The sequence below is a fragment of the Bos indicus genome, chromosome 10 (assembly GCF_029378745.1).
Source record: "Bos indicus isolate NIAB-ARS_2022 breed Sahiwal x Tharparkar chromosome 10, NIAB-ARS_B.indTharparkar_mat_pri_1.0, whole genome shotgun sequence".
In the NCBI taxonomy this organism is placed as follows: domain Eukaryota; kingdom Metazoa; phylum Chordata; class Mammalia; order Artiodactyla; family Bovidae; genus Bos; species Bos indicus.
Window position 1 is genome coordinate 21,905,570 of NC_091769.1, and position 22,035 is coordinate 21,927,604.

Sequence of the window (22,035 nt, forward strand, 5' to 3'; positions counted from 1 at the left end):
ATCTTATGTTACAAAGAATCTGAGCATTTCTTCCCTCTTAACCCAGGTGCTGAAGGCTGATGCAATCAGCCTCTACCCAAGAGAACACCTATGCTGCTGTAGCAAAATGCTAGGTTATTTGATAAAAGCTGTATCAACTTCTGTTCCTCTTATCACTAAGAAATTGAGCACATATACTTCTTGAAGGATATTTTATAGGTAATCTTGGGATAAGTGAATGTGGTTCCTCCATATACATTCGCCACTTACCAGGCATACACCGCTGAAGACAAGGCAAATACGGGTGTGACAACACATCTAGCCCTTCATGCCAGGTTACAACACTGAGATGCCTCCTAAGATCATGGGCCAGCAAGAGCAGTCATCACCCAAGCTATTCTTCCTGAAGCGCGCAATCCATTTCCCTGTTTAGTAAGTGTTAGGAAGCAGTGTGTAGCACAGAGGTTTACTAACTCTGCGGACGGAAAGATCACCTGGCTCCCAGGGTTCTTTCACAATCAGGTGGAAGAGTCTGTAGTGGAATCCAATTTTTAAATGAACATCAGTATGTCCCACAGTTTCTAGGTCTGGCGCAAAGACCCAGCATGAAATCGTGTTCGAAGGCTGAGTCTCTGAAGAGACAGAGTTCCTGCCAGTGTGAGCAGGCAGCAGAGGTCAGCCAAGCGTGTCACGCCAGGGTTGCTTTGACTTTGCTTTGTTGCTGCTGCTGCTGCTGTTGGGGGTGTTGGGAGGGTCATTCTTTCCATGCTGCAGCAGAGGGTTGTGGGCAAACGTCTGTCGTAACGGACCTGGGGAAGAAGAGAAAACAAATCCCGATGAACGAAGAAAAGGAAGAAGCAAACGACAGAATTTGGCCTGCAAGGGTTATTTACCCCTGGCAGCGAGCTCCAAGTGGTTCTGCATACGTCGTTCCCGTTCCTGTAGCTGATGGGCCATTTCGGCATTCTTCCAGCCTGTGTAAAGGGGAGGAAGACCATTGGTCCTGGACCCATTTCAAGACCACGTTTCCCCGTCCTTGTCATAGAGGACGGGCCCTTACCTTGTTTGAAGCTCTTTAGGAAGCCTTCTCGTGGAGCTAACTTGTCTGGGTCGTGCACAACACGTTGGGGAATTTTCAGTACAGTGCGTACAGCAGGAATACGGAGACAGGCCACCTGGCCCAGGGAAAACATGTTGGAGGAGAGCCAGTACATGAACACTGCCTGGATGAGAAGAGAAGGCACTCGGAAGCTGCGTCTCTGGGCACCTTGCCAGGAGACTTGGAGACAGCCCCTACGCCATCACCTACCGTGGGGAAATGGATAGTTATGGGCAAGACTGCCAGGGGCATTAGTCTGATAAAATTTCTCATCCACTGAAGGTCAGAACTTTGCATGCCAGTTTCAGCACCTAACTGGGAAAAAAAGAAAAAGCAAGGGAAGAACATATATTTGACGAGCAAATGCATGTCATTGATCCTGGTTCAGATCTCTTACCCATCAGTTCTGTTTCTCCAGGGAGTGAAGAATGACCATTCTATACAACTGCTTTCCTTTCACTCCCCACTCTGCAGGACAGGCACTTGGCGAACCTGGGCTTACCTCAAGGACACCCCACATTGTAGCTGTGACCACCAGAGGTAATACGTAGATGGGGTCAGATAGTGTGAGATCCTGGAACCACCAGAGACCACCTGTCTGCAGGCTGGGCACGGGAAGGTTGGCCATTTCTCTCAAGGCAATGAAGAAGGAGATGAAGATCGGGGCCTGTGACACAGGATAAACAGTGTCAGTACCCTTTAACAGAGGGAACATTTTAATTACTCCATTATTGAAACCCATAATGGGTTTATGTAGCATAATATCACCGCCAACCTGCTTTTAGGGTCTGCTGCTAAGTCGCTTCAGTCGTGTCCGACTCTGTGCGACCCCATAGATGGCAGCCCACCAGGCTCCCCCGTCCCTGGGATTCTCCAGGCAAGAACACTGGAGTGGGTTGCCATTTCCTTCTCCAATGCATGGAAGTGAAAAGTGAAAGTGAAGTCGCTCAGTCGTGTCCAACTCAGCGACCTCATGGACTGTAGCCCACCAGGCTCCTCCGTCCATGGGATTTTCCAGGCAAGAGTACTGGAGTGGGGAGCCATTGCCTGGGAAACACAGAGGAGGTAATCTGATTTTTAATTTTTGTTGTTGTTTCTCTTAATCTGATTGTTTCTGAAGTTAGAGGGGAAATGTTTTTTGCTCACCTGAGTCAGTGGTAGAATGAGAGGTCTAAAGAGTTTAATATCATGCTTTTTCTGGTAGAATGTCATCTCCGAGGAGGCCCTGTAAACTGGGAAGGGAGTAGAAGTTAATGGTTGGGCTAACAGCTAGGTTGGTGGAGGTGACCATCCTCATAACCTGGCCCATGAGTCACATCTAACCGACCCTGGCCAGGCACTGGAAGCAGTAGGCCCACGAAGCAGGTATATCTCAGAACTTGCCCAACTGTAGTAACTCCCAATTTGAGTTGTTCCCCCTCCTACCCACTGCCCTCTCCCCACCCCCAGCTGTATGTAGGGAAAACAGGTCCTCTCCCATGCTCATTCTGTGACTGACTCACATTCTGTGTGGTTTCCTGTCAACTTGGCCTCTCTGATTCGAGCGGAAAACTTCTGAATCTCTGGCAAATGATTGTGAATCTTGGCTGCCTCTCGTTGGCCCTTCACGATGAGAGGAAACACCAGGCAGCGGGCAAGGACTGTGCCTGGAAACACAAACTAGGAGTGGAGTGACATTCTGCATTCTCCATCAAGCCATTCTGTAGCTAGACGGCTAAACGTTTCTAGGTCCTCCCTGAGAGGGTCTCTTGCCTGGACCTTCCCACCCTGTGGCTCATGCCCACAGGCCCCAAACAAAGGGCGAGGTGTGACTCAGTTCCTTTGAGGCTCAGTCCTCTGCGTTGACATCAAAAGTCTGGCATTAACTTCTCCAAACAACTAACCAGCAATCTTATTTCCTCAAAAAGGTGACAGAAGCTACTTTTATAGATCAATGGTTTCCAAACTTTTCTATGATTAATGGACTCCTTTTTTCCTCAATTCTAAGTGTAACCACAATATACATAACAAATAAAATCAAGCTACCCTGGGTGAGGAGGCTTGTCTGACTGTTAAGACTGTTCAATCTTTGGAATTTGCTTTGCTCAGAAGCACTTTCACAGAATTCTGGGGCTCCCAGGAATGAAGTCTGAAAAATGCTGTCCTAGAAATGTCTGGAATAGGAGGTAACCTGGTGGCCTACTGCTTTAACTCCTTCCTATTTCTTTTCTTACATTTCACATTTCCTGATCATTTCAACAAATATTTATTTAGTTGATGGTATCTGTGATAAGCAAGTGGGCCTGGGCTGAGAAGAGACAAGGGGGAGATACACATTTAAGCTTTATCACCATAATGATAAATGGTGTGAAGTGGACGGAGAAGGGAGCTAAGGACAGAACCCGGAATACCAGCACTGAAGGGGCAGGTAGAGTCCTGAGCAATGGAGATAGGAGGATATGGACAAAGTTGCAAAAGCCAAGGGGCAGGTTCCACACTCTACCGTGTCTGATGCAGAAAGGGCAAGTATGAAAAGTGGACTAAGAAATGATATCACTGGCAGTTAGAACGAGGTGGTATAAATCAGACTGCTGAGGGTCACAGAACAGAGAGAGAGAAAAGCCTACTGGGTGTAGAATACTCTTTTAAATGATAGCTATGAAGAGACGGAGAAAGGGTAGTAGTTAAAAGTGAATTAACGATGAGGCAAAGGAATTTACCAAGAAACACATGGTATGCCTGCACACACCTGTATGTTCAGAGAAGGCAGTAAAGATGGAGAAACTGAAGACATGGGGGAGAGAAGATCACTGGAGCAACGTATGGGGAGAAACAGAATTTAAAGCAGTTTTAACCTTATAAGAGGAGCAATGTGAGTATCTTCCCATCTGACCTGATCTTCTGCTCTCTTATCAGGCTTCATCACTTTTACGGAGGTCCCCATACTTAAACCCTACCCTCACATTCAAAAACTTACACTTCTTAAATCCTAGATGACCTAGTGGTTTTAAAATGCCCCCAAGAAATACAGTGGAGTGCATCTAAGTGTCATGAACCTCTTTCACTCATTTGCATCATCGGCTTTTCTCAGCTATAAACTTATGCAACTATTTCCTCTATCCACGCATAGAGCTGCTATCTTTAAAGTTCTACCCCAAACCCCCATTTCCTCTACCCTTGTACAGATATGTTCCCCTTACATGCAGCAATGGCTCCCCACCATGGTAGGCCTAGGTTAACATGCATAAATTCAAGTAAGTTCTGGATCAGTCCCACTGGGGTGTAGGACCCCAGCCCAAGTTCAGCAAAGCTCTGCTCCGCAGCAGCTTGGATGACATCTGCGGCCTCTCCAGAAGCCACTTCAGGTACTGCTGGTACTGCTGTGGGTGGGGGAGTTGCAGGAATGACTGGAGGGGCCGGAACCTGTGGGGGAAAAAAGTCATGTATTATATTCGGTCCCTAGAGGAGGAAATGGCAACCCACACTAGTATTCTTGTCTGAAAAATCCCATGGACAGAGGAGCCTGGTGGGTTACTGTCCAAAGGGTCACAGAGAGTCGCTTGAGCGACTAAGCACATTATATTCAGCAGGGGGCAGACACATAGAAAACGAGGTCCCTCTTACAACAACCAACACTGGGGTACTTACTCTCTGGACTCCCTATTTCTTGTTCTCCCATGGTAGCCTATACTGTCCAAAGAATTCAAAGCTTAAAAATGACATTTAATGTCAGGAAGTCAATTAAAAATTATTTTTCTAGGTTTTATGATGCTTATGGTATTTGTCAGTTTTTCAAAAAACATTACTTTGTAAAGGTTTCTTATTTTAAATACATATTCCTGTTCATGATTTTTAAAAAAGGATATTTTATTTTCCCCTCTAAGCAGGAAGATAAGTTACTCAGAATAAGACTTCATGACTCTCCTTCATGTTAGGAAGTTATTTCTTATATTAGTATTTTCCAAATTTCAGTTGCATGAGTATCACTGGCACAATTTTGCATACACTTAAACTATTATAATTTTTCTTTAAACAACTCAGTTTTTAAGACGGTATCTACTTGGTGCTGAGAAATATTAATGTCCATGAAATCAGGGACATACAAGTTGTAATTGTGTCAACTGAAAAAACGCACAACCTCAAAGTTGAGAATTGTGTTTTATTTGGGACATTACTGACACAGCCCAGGACACAGCCTCTCAGGTCTGAGGAAGAAGCCAGGATATGCAAGAATTTTTGCAAAACAAACAACCCCCAAAAACCAGGTAGTCAAACACCAAAAGATTACTGCTAATTCAAGAAAAACCAGGTAGGTGTCTCAAGTTAATGAATTTAGTGCTTTTCTATGTATGGAAAGCTACAAGAGCCTCGGTTTATTGAAATCATTCCTTTGATATATACCTTAACTTTCTAGGGCCAGTATTCTGCTTCTCCATCCTGAATCCCCTCAGGATGCACTATAGGGGTGGCTGCAGTGGCTGATGGCCCCGATATACTTTGTTTGCTGACGCGGCAGATGACATTCTTTGGTCATAAATTTTTTCTCTTTTTTTCCTCTTTTCAGGTCATAAATTTGACCAAAAGTTGGGAGGCATTATGACTAGTTTTGTCCCATGGCACTAGGAAGGCTGATGTGTAGATCTGGCAAAGATTCTGCCGATAGGCCACTCAAACTGCTTACTTTTGGATCAGGCCCTGTTGATAATCTAAAATTCTCTAGATTGCCTGTGAAAGACCGCTATGTGGAAGAAAAACGTTGCCTGCCATATGAGTAAACAAAGGGTGCGGGAGCCATCAGCCACCCTCAACTGTATACCCTGAGGGGATTCAGGACGGAGGAAAACAGAATATTGGTGCTATATACTGGTAGCTCAGACTGTAAAGCATCTGTCTACAATGCGGGAGACCCGGGTTCGATCCCACGCTCGGGAAGATCCGCTGGAGAAGGAAATGGAAATCCACTCCAGTACTACTGCCTGGAAAATCCCACGGACAGAGGAGCCTGGTAGCTATAATCCATGGGGTCACAAAGAGTCGGACACGACTGAGCGACTTCACTTACTTACTTTATACTTAAGGTGCTTATCAAAGGAATGATCTCAACAAGCCCAGACTCTTACATCAGTCCATACATAGAAAAGTGCTAAACTCATCAACTTGAGATATCTGGTTTTGCTTTTCTTTTTTTTTATAAATAATATCTGGCAGTTTATTAAAAAATGGAGCATACTGAACAACAAACTATCTTACACCTTTCAGGAAGAAAAAACACTAAATTTAAAAAGACATCACCCACTCAATTTGGACACAACACCTCTACTCAATTAAGAGGATCATTTGCACAGTCCAGGTCTTTATTTCTACACCCATCAGGCCATGAATTCATAGGGAATGGGCTCCAACAGTTCGGGTTCCTTTCCATTGGTCCTCACAAAGTGTGCTTCTCTGGGTGGAGCAGGCTGGTGCTTCAGCTGAACCCAAGTCCCTTTCTCTTTGGCTTCCTTCTTTTTCTGATCATTTTCCTTCACATGTTTCAGGAAGCTATCTCGGCTCTTAGAGTGCTTAATATGCTCGATACGCACACTAATTCTCTTGGCAAGAATCTTGCCCTTAACTTGTTTGTTTACAATGATGCCAACAGCATGCTGGGTGACATTGTAGATTCTCCCAGTTTTGCCATGGTAACATTTGTGGGGCATTCCTTTTTGAACAGTACGCATTCCCTTGATATCTACAATATCACCCTTCCTGTAGATTCGCATGATGTGGCCAAAGGAACAACTCCATGTTTTCTGAAAGGCCTGGAGAACATGTAGCGGGTGCCCCGCTTCTTTCCCTTTGTGTTGGTCATCTTGGCGAATCAGTCTGAGGGGCCGGGAGAGAGAAGAGCCTCATTTTTCTTTAATACTATTTTAAAAAAATCTTTTGATATTCTGACTACCTGTTTCCCACCACCTCCCCAAACTTCCATATATCCTGGCTCCTTTCTTACCTCTTTGGAACAGCCCCTCAGAGCTTATCTGAGAGGCAGTCTTCCAGGCTTAAGTCCTTAGCAAGTTCACTGAATAAAACATAATCTTCAACTTTTAGGTTGTACACTTTTCACAGTTAACCATTTTGGTGACTACCAAAGGATCCAGAGTATACCTCTCTCCTTCACCTGAACTCTTTGAGGACTTAGGGCCTCATATTAGCAGAGGCCTCTTGGGACTGTCTGCCTCCTTGGAGAGTCCAGACAATTCAGGGGGATTCTTGGATCTCCTGACTATTGGCTGATGATTCTGAGTTTTATTTGGCAGTCTCTAACTGGTACCTGGCTCCCCAGCTGAAAGATACTAGGGGAGCCCAGATGAAAGATGGGGAGTTGCTCAGTAGAGACACCAAGCAGTCTAAACTGGGTGATTAGATGAGAGGCTGGCCTAACATCTTTGCCTCCAACTAACACTCTAGCCACGTCTATGTATGTACAAAACGTGTAAGTACTCACTTAATTGGGAATTAAAGGAAATCTTGCCCTGAAAATGGCCAACATGGGGCTCTTTTATTGCATTTGCAGTTAAGTTTGACCAACCTGGATAACCACGATGGTGTGATCACTCATCTAGAGCCAGACATCCTGGAGTTTGAAGTCAAATGGGCCTTAGGAAGCATTACTACAAACAAAGCTAGTGGAAGTGATGGAATTCCATCTGAGTTATTTCAAATCCTAAAAGATGATGTTGTGAAAGTACTGCATTCAACATGCCAGCAAATTTGGAAAAACTCAGCAGTAGCCACAGGACTGGAAAAGGTCAGTTTTTTTCCAATGCCAAAGAAGGGCAATGCCAAAGAATGTTCAAACTGCACAACTGCACCTATTTCACATGCTAGCAAAGCAATACTCAACATCCTCCAAGTGAGGCTTCAACAGTATGTGAACTGAGAACTTTCAGTTGTACAAGCTGGATTTAGAAAAGGCAGAGGAACCAGAGGTCAAATTGCCAACATACGCTGAATCACAGAAAAAGCAAGGGAATTCCAGAGAAACATCTACTTCTGCTTCATTGACTGTGTTAAAGCCTTTGATTGTGTGGGTCACAACAAACGGCAGAAAATTCTTAAAGAGACAGGAATACCAGAACATCTTACCTGCCTCCTGTAAGAAAGGAGAAACCTGTACACAAGTCAGGAAGCAACACTTAGAACGGGACATGGAACAACAGACTGGTTCCAAAGTGGGAAAGGAGTACGTCAAGGCTGTATATTGTCATCCTGCTTATTTAACTTCTATGCAGAATACATTATGTGAAATGCCGAACTGGATGAAGCTCAAGCTGGAATCAAGACTGCAGGGAGAAATATCAATAACCTCAGATATGCAGATGACTCCACCCTAATGGCAGAAAGTGAAGAGGAACTAAAGGGCTAAAGGTTCTAAAGAACTAAAGGTCGAAGAGGAGAGTGAAAAAGCTGGCTCAAAACTCAACATTCAAAAAAACTAAGATCATGGCATCCGGTTCCACTACTTCATAGCAAATAGATAGGGAAACAATGGAAACAGTGACCGACTTTATTTTCTTAGGCTCCAAAATCACTGTGGACAGTGGCGGCAGCCATTAAATTAAAAGACGCTTGCTCCCTGGAGAAGGAAATGGCAGCCCACTCCAGTATTCTTGCCTGGAGAATCCCATAGACAGAGGAGCCTGGCAGGCTACAGTCCATGGGGTCGCAAGAGTCGGACATGACTTAGTGCACTGTCTCACCCCAGAGATCCTGTCACATATACCACAAAAACCAAACATCCCCCAATGACCTTGGCCCCACTGTTCCCATCACTCCCAGGTGGGAATTCAGGCACATGTCCACAGAGGTCACAGACAACATACATACGGTTCTGTTATGTCCCATATATTACCCTTTCATGTCCCAAGGAAGACATTTTCTCTTAGAGATTTTCATTTAGTGTATCTTTAAAAAATCTTGTGTTAAACTTGCCTCCATCTTTTTCTTGGGTAAGGACAACCCAGAAATGGCCCTTTTGTGTCTGTGATGTTGCCATTCACAGCTTTCTTGATAGGCCTAGTACAATCTTGAGAACAGGGTTGCTGTATGCTGAGTGTCAGATGGTAGCTCTTAGCTTTGCCTATCTTAGGTAGTTATGCTGTGCATTTTTTATTGGTGTACCATGTTTGATTTGTCCCTAATACCTTTGAAGTTTTTCTGAGAAATGAATAATGCAACATGAACTTATTAAAATACATTTTAAGCCTTAAAAAAAAAAAAAAAAAAAAGACGCTTGCTCCTTGGAAGAAAAACTATGACAAATCTAACAATGTATTAAAAAGCAGAGACATCACTTTGCCCACAAAGGTCTGTATACTCAAAGCTATGGTTTTTGCAGTAGTCATGTACAGGTGAGAGAGTTGGATCATAAAGAAGGCTGAGTGCCAAAGAATTGGTGCTTTCGAACTGTGGTGCTAGAGAAGATGCCTGAGAGTCCCTTGGACAGCAAAGAGATCAAAGTAGTCAATTCTAAAGGACATCAACACTGAATATTCATTGGAAGCACTAATGCTGAGGTTCCAATACTTTGGCCATCTGATGTGAAGAGTCAACTCACTGGAAAAGACCCTGATGCTGGGAAAGACTGAAGGCAAGAAGAAAAGGGGGTGGCAAACGATGGTTGGATGGCATCATCGACTCAATGGATATGAGTTTGAGCAAACTCCAGGAGATAGTGAAGGATAGGGAAGCCTGGCATGGTGCAGTTCATGGGGTCACAAAGAGGTGGACATCACTGAGCACCTGAACAAAAGACTCCTGTATCTTTCCTTACACAGAAAAGTGCTAAACTCATAAACTTGAGACACTTGGTTTTTCTTTAACAGTAATCCTTTGATGTTTCAACTACCTTTTTGTTTGTTTTGCAAAACTCCTATATACCTTGGCTCCTCACTCACCTCTTTGGAACAATCCCTCAGAGCTGGGAGCTTGCATCCTAGTTAAGTCCTCAGTAATGCCCCAAATTCTCCAAACCAGGCTTCAACAATACATAAACTATGAACTTCCAGATGTTCAAGCTGGTTTTCGAAAAGGCAGAGGAACCAGAGATCAGATTGCCAATATCTGTTGGGTCATCAAAAAAGCAAGAGAGTTCCAGAAAAACATCTACTTCTGCTTTATTGACTACACCAAAGCCTTTGACTGTGTGGATCACAAAAAACTGTGGAAAATTCTTAAAGAGATGGGAATATCAGACAACCTTACCTGCCTAATGAGAAATCTGTATGTAGGTCAAGAAGCAAGTTAGAACTGGACATGGAATAACAGACTCGTTCCAAATTGGGAAAGGAGTATGTCAAGGCTGTGTATTGTCACCCTGCTTATTTAACTTCTATGCAGAGTCCATCATGTAAAATGCTGGGCTGGATGAAGCCCAAGCTGGAATCAAGACTGCCAGGAGAAATATCAATAACATCAGATATGCAGATGACACTACCCTGATGGAAGAAAGTGAAGAAGAACTAAAGAATCTCTTGATGAAAGTAAAAGAGGAGAGTGAAAAAGTTGGCTTAAAGCTCAACATTCAGAAAACTAAGATCGTGGCATCCGGTCCCATCACTTCAGGCAATCAGATGGGGAAACAATGGAAACAGTGAGAGACTTTATTTTGGGGGGCTCCAAAATCACTGCAGATGGTGACTGCAGCCATGAAATTAAAAGATGCTTGCTCCTTGGAAGAAAAGCTCCAACCTAGACAGCATATTAAAAAGCAGAGACATTACTTTGCCAACAAAAGTCTGTCTAGTCAAAGCTATGGTTTTTCCAGTAGTCATGTATGGATGTGAGAGTTGGACTATAAAGAAAGATGAGTGCCAAAGAACTGATGCCTCTGAACTGTGGTGTTGGAGAAGACTCCTGAGAGTCCCTTGGACTGCAAGGAGATCCAACCAGTTCATCCTAAAGGAAATCAGTCCTGATTATTCATTGGAAGGACTGATGCTGAAGCTGAAACTCTACTACTTTGGCCACCTGATGGGAAGAGCTGACTCATTTGAAAAGACCCTGATGCTTGGAAAGATTGAAGGCAGGAGGAGAAGGGGCCAACAGTGGATGAGATAGTTGGAGAGCATCACTGACTTGATGGATATGAATTTGAGTAAGCTCCCAGAGTTGGTGATGGACAGGGAAGCCTGGTGTGCTACAGTTTACTGGGGTCACAAAGAGTCGAACACGACTGAGTGACTGAACTGAACTGAATGCCCCAAGTAAGACTCAACTCTCAACCTTTATGTTGTGCTTTTTTTCCCCCCAGTTGATAACTCAACTCATTTATTTTGCTGCACCATGTGGGTTGTGGATTTCCTAACTTATGAAAATAACACCAAGTTACTATTTTTTCTTGCTGAAAACATTGCCAAAGAATATGAACTTACTGACTTTTAGTAAACCTAGGTAGAATAAAAGATATGTCTAACTGATTAAGCCAGCATGCTTAAGCTAGCTTTAACACCAGATATTAATTTACTACTTCCTAGATCACATGAACCCGAAATTCATTCTGGCCAGTTTCCTTTATATAGAAAGAGTTAATTTGTAAGTACTTACTTTAAAGTCAATTAAATAGAGGCCTTTTATAAATTTTGAAAAGTATATCCAGAGGTAGTGACATCTTATATGTATAATATATATGCTGCTGCTAAGTCACTTCAGTCGTGTCTGACTCTGTGCGACCCCATAGACGGCAGCCCACCAGGCTCCACCGTCCCTGGGATTCCCCAGGCAAGAACAGTGGAGTGGGTTGCCATTTCCTTCTCCAATGCATGAAAGTGAAAAGTGAAAGTGAAGTTGCTCAGTCATGTCCGACCCTCAGCGAGCCCATGGACTGCAGCCTTCCAGGCTTCTCCGTCCATGGGATTTTCCAGGCAAGAGTACTAGAGCGGGGTGCCATTGACTTCTCCATAATATATATACAGACATACAAACAGATAATACTAGAGATCTCATAGTTTCATTAAAATACTTAGTTATGTGGAAAAGGAAATGGCAACCCACTGCAGTATTCTTGCCTGAGAAATCCCATGGACAGAGAAGCCTGGGGGGGACTACCGTCCATGGGGTCACAAAGAGTCGGACACAACTTAGCAACCAACAACAACAACAAAAAACTTAAGTTTTGAATCAAGTATTAATAAACTTACTAGTTTAGAGGCTATATTTACATTTCTGATTTATAGAGATTTTCAAGACAAAAATAGTTGCTTTAATTTCCCAAAGAACTGGTCAATTGCCTAAGTGATACTAAGACTGATTTGCTGAACTAAATTTTGTTTTCTTTTTTAATCACTGACTTCCAACTAAACTGAAAATCAAGATTTCTACATTATAGAACTTTAGGGTTCAATTTACTATGTCTTCAAAAGTTTTTATAAGGCATTCAACAAAGGCCCTCTTTCTGAGTGCACCAGTTAGACCCAGAGCAAATCTCTATTACTATTTTTGCTAGCCCTGGGACATCAGCTCCCAGTTTTTACGTTATGGTGTGTGTGCTCTGATAACCCTACTGGTTTCCTTTAGTATGGTTAATTACTATAGTCTGAGGAGCAGATTTATATGCCCTGTCTTATAATAATAACAGGCAGGGGAGTGAGACATGATGTCTATCCCACAATAAGGCAAAAGAGATATAATCATCTTACATAAAGCCCATTTAAATATACCAGTTTTGATAAATTTTTATCTCATTTCTATCAACTTCTATAACTTTAACTTTAGTCTCTGTCAGGATCACATCAAGTCTTGGTCTTAGAAGCAGTCCAGAAACTTCCTTTTTAATAAAATCATTTGATCTATTTTTGTATAAAAGGCTCTGGGTTCCCAGTGAGAGGTTGAGTCAAGGGACTCAGGCTCTTTTATCAATTTTTTAAAACTTAATCAACTGCCCCAACTGTTGTCCCAAGCAACTGTTAGTCAGATATCTCTGTTTAAGTTTCTTCTAGCCTTTAGGCGGAAGAAAAGCTAATACTGGGACCAATAATGTTGGTCCATCCAACCTAAGGTAATGTGTTGAAACCTTTTGTTTTGATCCTATTAGCATCTGTTTTATATATCTTTTTTCTTAATATAACCACTTAAAGATTTCTTTATCCATTTGAGACACGAGTTCTTTAACATTTCCACTTTAGTGGGAAGAAGTTTGTAGATTTTCTCTTCATTTCTTAAACCTCTGTTAATCAGCCTAATCAACATTAATGATCTTCATGTTTTTATTAGCATCTGTAAAACCCACTCACTGAAGGGAAACAGAAACCACAAATAAGGTTGCCCATACCTTTTTTAAAAAACAAAAAAACTAACAGAATTCTTAGGTTAACTACTGTGTGTGTGTGTGTGAGTTTGTGTGTAGTCACCTTCTGTTTTTTTTTCCATAGGTATCAATAAACAGCTGTATATAATGAGAGCTCTGTAAAAATGTATCTATGAAGACATTTTTCCAATTTAAAGCATCAGTGGTTATTGACAGGTGGCACTTTAATTACAACTCAAATCAGTAAGACAAAAGAGGTACCCCTACAAGAAAGTACAAAGGATGTAGCCTTCAGAAGATCTATAAAGTTTACTCAAAACAGTATAAGAAAGTAAAGGTCGTTATTGTATAGGCTGATGCAACCAAAATTAAGATGACTGAAGTCCCTGAGAATTGGCACGGTCAGACAAAAGACTGCCCAGAAGCTCAGTCTATTTGATTGGCTGCCGAATGCACACCATACTTTCAAATGGGGAGCCAGGTACCTGTTAGACATTGCCAAATACAAGGATTATCAACCAGTAAGTGGGAGATCCGAGAACCAGGAGAGACTCACCCACATTTGTCTGGACTCTCTGAGGCAGATAGGCACAAGAGGCCCCTGCTTGTACCAAGGCCCCAGTTCAGGGGAAGGGGAAAACGCTACTCTGGGCCCCTTCGCTGGTAGCCCAAACTGCCCACTGGAAAAAAACCAAAACCTAAAAGTTGAGAATTGTGTTTTATTTGGGGCATTACTGAGGGGCTTCCCTGGTGGCTCAGATGGTAAAGAATCACCCTGCAAAGCAGGAGAACAGGGTTTGATCCCTGGGTGGGGAGGATCCCCTGGAGAAGGGAATGGCTACCCACTCCAGTATTCTTGCCTGGAGAATTCCATGCACAGAGGAGCCTGGCGGGCTACAGTCCATGAAGTTGCAAAGAGTTGACTGAGCGACTAATACTTATTATTATTACTCGGGTCTTAAGCCTAGGACACAGGCTCTCAGCTCTGAGGGACTGTTCAGAAGAGGTAAGGGAGGAGCCAGGATATACAGGAGTTTGCCAAACAATGCCCCTCAGTCCCAGCCCAACCAGGTAATTACAACACCAAAAAATTACAGCTAATAAAAACCAGAAGTCTCAAGTTAATGAATTTAGTGTTTTTCTATGTATGGAAAGATGCAAGAGTTCGGGCTTACTGAAATCACTCCTTTGATATGTACCCTAACTAGCTACCGCTAGTATTGTTTCTCCATCCTCAATTCCCTCAGGGTGCACTTGTTGGGGGTGGCCACTGGGACTGCTGGCCTCAACATCCTTTGTTTACTGATATGGCAGGTGACATTCTTTATCCACATTTGACATGCAAATTATAATTTTTCCAATATACAAACAGAATTGCATCTTATTTCACCATCAGTGGCTTGCCACCATTCTGGCAAACAACGCCTTGTTTACAACATAAACTTTTCCTCCTGCGCTCTCAATAATTTTACCACTGATGTGAAAATCTATCCCAAGCAGAGATGCTATCATTTGGGGAGTTGGGTGGTGTGTGGACAAGAACACAGCTCCATATTCCCCTCCTCCCAATCAAAGCAAAATAAAAATAAAATCTGCAAGAAGCACCATTCCTAACATTTCAGTGACGAAATGTCTCTTACCTGGGCTTCTCCAAAAGAGACGGCAGAGGTACTGAGGCCGCGGGGGCCTGGGGCCATGAGCAGGACATAGCGCGGGTGCCCGAGGCACCGGTCGGCTGGGAACCCGAGCCCAGCTGTCAGCGGTTTCCGGGGCCACTGGCAGGGCCCTGCGACGCTGTGGAACTGAGTGGGTAAAAGGGAGATGGAGTCCTTTTATCAGGTAAAATCGATAATTATGCTCATCCCTCCCCTCAGGAGACAGGCAGCCAATTTCCACAGGTGAAGACTCTTCTACTCCCCGCACTCAGACTGCGAGCCCGAAAGCATGCAAGCTGTGAGTCCTGCTTCTCAGCTACCGCAGACCCACCCCGGGGCCCAGAAGTTGAGGCTGAGGTTTCTCTAGAAGAAGTGACGCTTGTCCCAGGAACAGACTAAAATACGAGGCTGCTGACCCCGCGGAGTCTGGGACGTAACCCTTCCGCGCCCTCATATGACCCGAGGCCACGAGAAGGAGGTCCGGGTGAGCAGGTCAGCGTCTGCTCATGCCCGTTTGCACAAGCCACTCCTGGCTCGGCTCACAGGGACAGTGAGGCATCCTGGCGCTCGGACCCGGGGTATCCTTACCTGACGCTGGGGCCGTAGTAAGCGCAGAAGCTGCCGGCGTCCGCACATCAACGCCAACGCCATCTTGCCGGGAATAGGACGTACGTTTGCGTCTGCGCACTGAGAACCGCAGCCTCGCGGGAGGAAGCCCTTTTGGAAATGGGCGTGAAGTCAGAGTTTTACCACACTCGAGAGGTAAAGGAAACTGGCGCTTGGCGGCCATATTTGAAGTGGGTAAGAAGCCGCAAAGGGACATTAACGAGATCGCGCTGATTCTGTTTTCAGGAGATTGAAGTTCAGAGCCTAATAACCAGGTTTTGTTAGTGGCTGTAAATCCTGAGCGGTTTTCTCTCTATACTTAAAATTCGCTATTCTCTAAAAAAGACTCTCCAGAGGGTCTGGCTGTCCTCGGTGTGGGTTTTCTGTACCCAGTGATGTTTGATTTGTTGTTGCTAGGTAATATTGTAATGTATCGGGAAGCCTGGCGTGCTGCAGGCAGTCCGTGGGGTCGCAGAGTCGGACGCAACTGAACTACAACAAATTACAGTGCGTGCTAAGTTACTTTAGTCGTGTCCGACTCTTTGCGACACCATGGACTGTAGCCCACCAGGTTCCTCTGTCCATGGGATTCTTCAGGCGAGAATATTGGTGTGGGTTGTTGTTTCCTCCTCCAGGGGATCTTCACAATTCAGTGATCGAACCGGTGTCTCTTATGTCTCCTGTATTGTCAGGCAAGTTCTTTACCACTGGCGCCACCTGGGAAGCCCCTGTAATCACTGATCCAGTGAAATTTGAGAATGGTCTGGAATTAGAAATTGAAGGAAGGTAGCTTCTAGGAAATACTTTCCTTCCAGATAAAAAGAGAAAACTTCAAGAGGAGGCTCTGCGCTTTCCTTAGGGTGATTGAGGAGCCTCTTGTGACATTGAGGGGACAAATCTTTTTTAAAAATATGTATTTAGTTGCAGCATGTGAACTCTTAGTCAGGACATGCGGGATCTAGCTCCCTGACCAGGGATGAACCTTGGCCTTCTGCCTTGGGAACAAGGAGTCTTAGCCATTGGACCACCAGCGAAGTTCCCTAGGGGACAAATCTTTAAAGATGAGAGGCGAACATGCTGAAGATGGTTGTATGGAAAGATAGAAAATCCCCTGGAAAATCCCCGAATACTTGATGATGTCATTGAGCTGTTGCTGCATCAGAATTAGACCCACCTGTCTCCAGATTTTGTTGTGTAAGATAACTGATGGTCTTTATTGTCGAAATCTTTATGACATATTAATAACATATGTTGGATGTCATTGTAAACAAGCTTTTAAAAGTTGCTTTGAAAAATTAATACAGAGGTAATGGCAAATATACAGCTATAGAACACTTGGCAAAAAATTAAAAACCAGAAAACCAAAAACCAAACAACCTGTGATAGACTGTTACTTTGGTCAGTCAGTTCAGTAGCTCAGTCTTGTCCGACTCTTTGTGACCCCATAGACTGTAGCACGCCAGGCCTCCCTGTCCATCATCAACTCTGGGAACTTACTCAAACTCATGTCCATTGAGCCAGTGATGCTATCCAACCATCTCATCCTCTGTCGTCCCCTTCTCCTCCTGCCTTCAATCTTTCCCAGCATTAGGGTCTTTTCCAGTGACTCAGTTCTTTGCATCAGGTGGCCAAAGTATTGGAGTTTCAGCTTCAGCATCAGTCCTTCCAATGAATACTCAGGACTGATTTCCTTTACGATGGACTGGTTGGATCTCCTTGCAGTCCAAGGGACTCTCAAGAGTCTTCTCCAACACCACAGTTCAAAAGCATTAATTCTTCTGCGCTCAGCTTTCTTTATAGTCCAACTCTCACATCCATACATGACTACTGGAAAAACCATAGCCTTGACTAGACGAACCTTTGTTGGCAAATGTCTCTGCTTTTTAATATGCTGTCTAGGTTGGTCATAACTTTCCTTCCAAGGAGCAAGCATCTTTTAATTTCATGGCTGCAGTCACCATCTGCAGTGATTTTGGAGCCCCAAAAAGTAAAATCTGCCACTATTTCCACTGTTTCCCCATCTATTTGCCTGAAGTAATGGGACCGGATGCCATGATCTTAGTTTTCTGAATGTTGAGCTTTAAGCCAACTTTTTCACTCTCCACTTTCACTTTCATCAAGAGGCTTTTGAGTTCCTCTTCACTTTCTGCCATCAGGGTGGTGTCATCTGCATATCTGAGGTTATTGATATTTCTCCCGGCAATCTTGATTCCAGCTTGGGCTTCATCCAGCCCAGCATTTCTCATGATGTACTCTGTATATAAGTTAAATAAGCAGGGTGAAAATATACTGCCTTGATGTACTCCTTTTCCTATTTGGAACCAATCTGTTGTTCCATGTCCAGTTAACTGTTTCTTCTTGACCTGCATACAGATTTCTCAAGAGGCAGGTCAGGTGGTCTGATATTCCCATCTCTTTAAGAATTTTCCACAGTTTATTGTGATCCACACAGTCAAAGGCTTTGGCATAGTCAATAAAGCAGAAATAGATGTTTTTCTGGAACTCTCTTGCATTTTCAGTGACCCAGCTGCTGCTGCTAAGTCACTTCAGTCGTGTCCGACTCTGTGTAACCCCATAGACGGAAGCCACCAGGCTCCCCTGTCCCTGGGATTCTCCAGGCAGGAACACTGGAGTGGGTTGCCATTTCCTTCTCCAATGCATGGAAGTGAAAAGTGAAAGTGAAGTTGCTCAGTCGTGTTCAACTCTTCACGACCCCATGGACTGCAGCCTACCAGGCTCCTCCATCCATGGGATTTTCCAGGCAAAGTACTGGAGTGGGGTGCCATTGCCTTTTCCCAGCAGATGTTGGCAATTTGATCTCTCATTCTTCTGCCTTTTCTAAAATCAGCTTAAACATCTGGAAGTTCATCGTTCACATATTGTTGAAGCCTGGATTGGAGAATTTTGAGCATTACTTTACTAGCGTATGAGATGAGTGCAATTGTGCGGTAGTTTGAGCATTCTTTGGCATTGCCTTTCTTTGGGACTGGAATGAAAACTTACCTTTTCCAGTCCTGTGGACACTGCTGAGTTTTCCAAATTTGCTGGCATATTGAGCACAGCACTTTCACAGCATCATCTTTAAGGATTTGAAATAACTCAACTGGAATTCCATCACCTCTACTAGCTTTGTTTTTAGTGATGCATTTTGGTAGCCCCAAATGAATCTTCCCTCTCGGTTTTGCACCATTGATAGTTCCTGTCTCTTGAATCTGAGCTGGCCTATGACTTGCTTTGGTCCTTAGAATTCATCCTAGGCCTATGCCTTTTGTGTGTGTGTGTGTGTGTTAGTTGCTCAGTCGTGTCTGACTCTTTGTGCTGTGTGTGTGTTTGTGTGTGTGTTAGTCGCTCTGTCGTGTCTTACTCTTTGTGACCCCATGGACTGTAGCTGGCCAGGCTCCTCTGTCCATGGAATTCTCCAGGCAAGAATACTGGGGTGGGTTGCCATTCCCTTCTCCAGGGACTGTCTCCACCCAGAAATCGAACTTGGGTCTCCCACATTGCAGTCAGATTCTTTACCGACTGTATGCCTTAAGAAAGCTTAATAGCTTCTACTTTTGCATTCAGGGGGAAGTGGCATTGGACTTCCATGCTGTGTAAAGTGTAAAGCCCAACCTAACCACATGGAGGAACCCTGGCTGAGGGCTTGGCTAACAGCACCCACTGAGCTCCCAGCCAACAGTCACAACCAACTCTCCAGCCATGTGAAGAAGGTCATTTTGCAAGCGGCTTCTTCAGCCTCTACTGTAGCTGTTGATACTTTAGATGACTCTGTGTATGGTAGATAGGCTGCTCAGCTCTGCCTAAGTTGTAGAATCCAAGCAGATTCAATGATTGTGGTTTTAGCCACTAAGTTTTAGAGTACTTTGGTTTTTTTTTTTTAATTTTATTTTATTTTTAAACTTTACATAATTGTATTAGTTTTGCCAAATATCAAAATGAATCCGCCACAGGTATACATGTGTTCCCCATCCTGAACCCTCCTCCCTCCTCTCTCCCCATACCATCCCTCTGGGTCGTCCCAGTGCACTAGCCCCAAGCATCCAGTATTGTGCATCGAACCTGGACTGGCAATTCGTTTCTTACATGATATTTTACATGTTTCAATGCCATTTTCCCAAATCTTCCCACCCTCTCCCTCTCCCACAGAGTCCATAAGACTGTTCTATACATCAGTGTCTCTTTTGCTGTCTCGTACACCGGGTTATTGTTACCATCTTTCTAAATTCCATATATATGCGTTAGTATACTGTATTGGTGTTTTTCCTTCTGGATTACTTCACTCTGTATAATAGGCTCCAGTTTCATCCACCTCATTAGAACGGATTCAAATGTATTCTTTTTAATGGCTGAGTAATACTCCATTGTGTATATGTACCACAGCTTTCTTCTCCATTCATCTGCTGGTGGACATCTAGGTTGCTTCCATGTCCTGGCTATTATAAACAGTGCTGCGATGAACATTGGGGTACACGTGTCTCTTTCCCTTCTGGTTTCCTCAGTGTGTATGCCCAGCAGTGGGATTGCTGGATCATAAGGCAGTTCTATTTCCAGGTTTTTAAGGAATCTCCACACTGTTCTCCATAGTGGCTGTACTAGTTTGCATTCCCACCAACAGTGTAAGAGGGTTCCCTTTTCTCCACACCATCTCCAGCATTTATTATTTGTAGACTTTTGGATTGCAGCCATTCTGACTGGTGTGAAATGGTACCTCATAGTCACAATTTGTATGGAAATACAAAAAACCTCGAATAGCCAAAGCGATCTTGAGAAAGAAGAATGGAACTGGAGGAATCAACCTACCTGACTTCAGGCTCTACTACAAAGCCACAGTTATCAAGACAGTATGGTACTGGCACAGAGACAGAAATATAGATCAATGGAACAAAATAGAAAGCCCAGAGATAAGTCCATGCACATATGGGCACCTTATCTTTGACAAAGGAGGCAAGAATATACGATGGATTAAAGACAATCTCTTTAACAAGTGGTGCTGGGAAAACCGGTCAACCACTTGTGAAAGAATGAAACTAGAACACTTTCTAACACCATACACAAAAATAAACTCAAAATGGATTAAAGATCTCAACGTAAGACCAGAAACTATAAAACTCCTAGAGGAGAACATAGGCAAAACACTCTCTGACATACATCACAGCAGGATCCTCTATGACCCACCTCCCAGAATATTGGAAATAAAAGCAAAAATAAACAAAGGGGACCTAATTAACCTTAAAAGCTTCTGCACATTAGAGTACTTTGTTGTGTGGCAGTAGATAACTGAAATGAATTAAAATGTTATGTGAATAGGTTTTTGTACTTCAGAAAACATTTCATTACTACTAAAGCTAACCAAGTTCTGCTTATATTAGTTTGCACTTGTTTCTGACTTTTTTTCTGTGTTTTTTTATTGCCTTTTCGTGAAAATTAGCCCTGTTTCCTCCTCTAGATTATACAATTCTAGAGGCAGGGAGCAAGTCTCCTATCTTTTGCACTTTTTCCCTCTCATCAAGCTTTGCTTTAGGACTTCTCTGGTGGTCCAGTGGCTAAGAATCTGCCTTTCAATGCAGGGGACTCAGGTTTGATCCCTGATCGGGAAACTGAGATCCCATGTGCAAAGCCTGTACACTACGACTAGAGTCCGCATCCTCTAGAGCCCATTCTCTGCAACTAGAGAAGCCCTTACGACTAGAGAAAACTCTTCCTTGAGCTGCAACAAAGACCCAGCATGACCAAAAATAAGTAAAAGTTAAATAAAAGGTTTGTTTTAATGGAACGCAGAATTCTGTGACAGACTTTTGGTCAAGTTGTTTCCACTAAAAAGTGCTGATTTTCATACATGCTGCTATATTTAAATAGATAAACAAGCACCTACTTGTTATCTATTGAGCAGGGAATACTGCTCAATATTCTGCAGTCGTCTAAATGGGAAAAGGAATTTGAAAAAGAATAGATACATGTATAAGAATAATTGAATCACTTTGCTGTACACCTGAAACTAACACAGCATTGTTAGTCAACGATGCTTAAATATAAAATAAAAATTTTAAAATGTTCAAATAAAAAGTTGCTGATTTTAAAAACTAATAACTTTAAACTGCCCATACAAAACAGATGGTCCACAAAACATTCTCCTTTCCTTCTGAAGGTTTTGTGATGCAGTGTTATCATTAACCCTGTCTTTTATTATTGAATGTAAATAGCCAATTGAGACAAACAGTTCTGAGACTATTCTTCCACCACTGATTAAGACTGGGGTGGCAGATATTGGGGATAATATTCATTTAGTCTTCTGAGCTTTCTGGGAAGACTTGGTGACCTTGCCAGCTCCAGCTGTGTTCTTGTCCACTGTTTTGATGACACTCACAGCCATCTATTTCATGTCATGAACAGTGAAAAATGACCCAGAGGAGGATAATCAGAGAAGCTCT

General features: G+C 43.4%; 1 protein-coding gene and 1 pseudogene across 1 annotated transcript; both read right to left on the bottom strand.

Annotated features, from left to right (window-relative positions):
• Window positions 1-174: 174 nt before the first annotated feature.
• OXA1L (OXA1L mitochondrial inner membrane protein) lies at window positions 175-15,716 on the bottom strand. The gene is made up of 10 exons (XM_019968385.2): window positions 15,587-15,716; window positions 14,984-15,145; window positions 4,258-4,480; window positions 2,581-2,724; window positions 2,225-2,310; window positions 1,581-1,745; window positions 1,289-1,393; window positions 1,040-1,202; window positions 873-953; window positions 175-788 (listed from the first exon to the last, which is right to left on the bottom strand). Exons 1-10 carry the CDS (start codon window positions 15,647-15,649, stop codon window positions 655-657), a joined length of 1,326 nt encoding a protein of 441 aa, XP_019823944.2. The 5' UTR covers window positions 15,650-15,716; the 3' UTR covers window positions 175-654.
• On the bottom strand, window positions 6,382-6,956 carry LOC109564823 (large ribosomal subunit protein eL21-like; annotated as a pseudogene).
• Window positions 15,717-22,035: the final 6,319 nt, after the last annotated feature.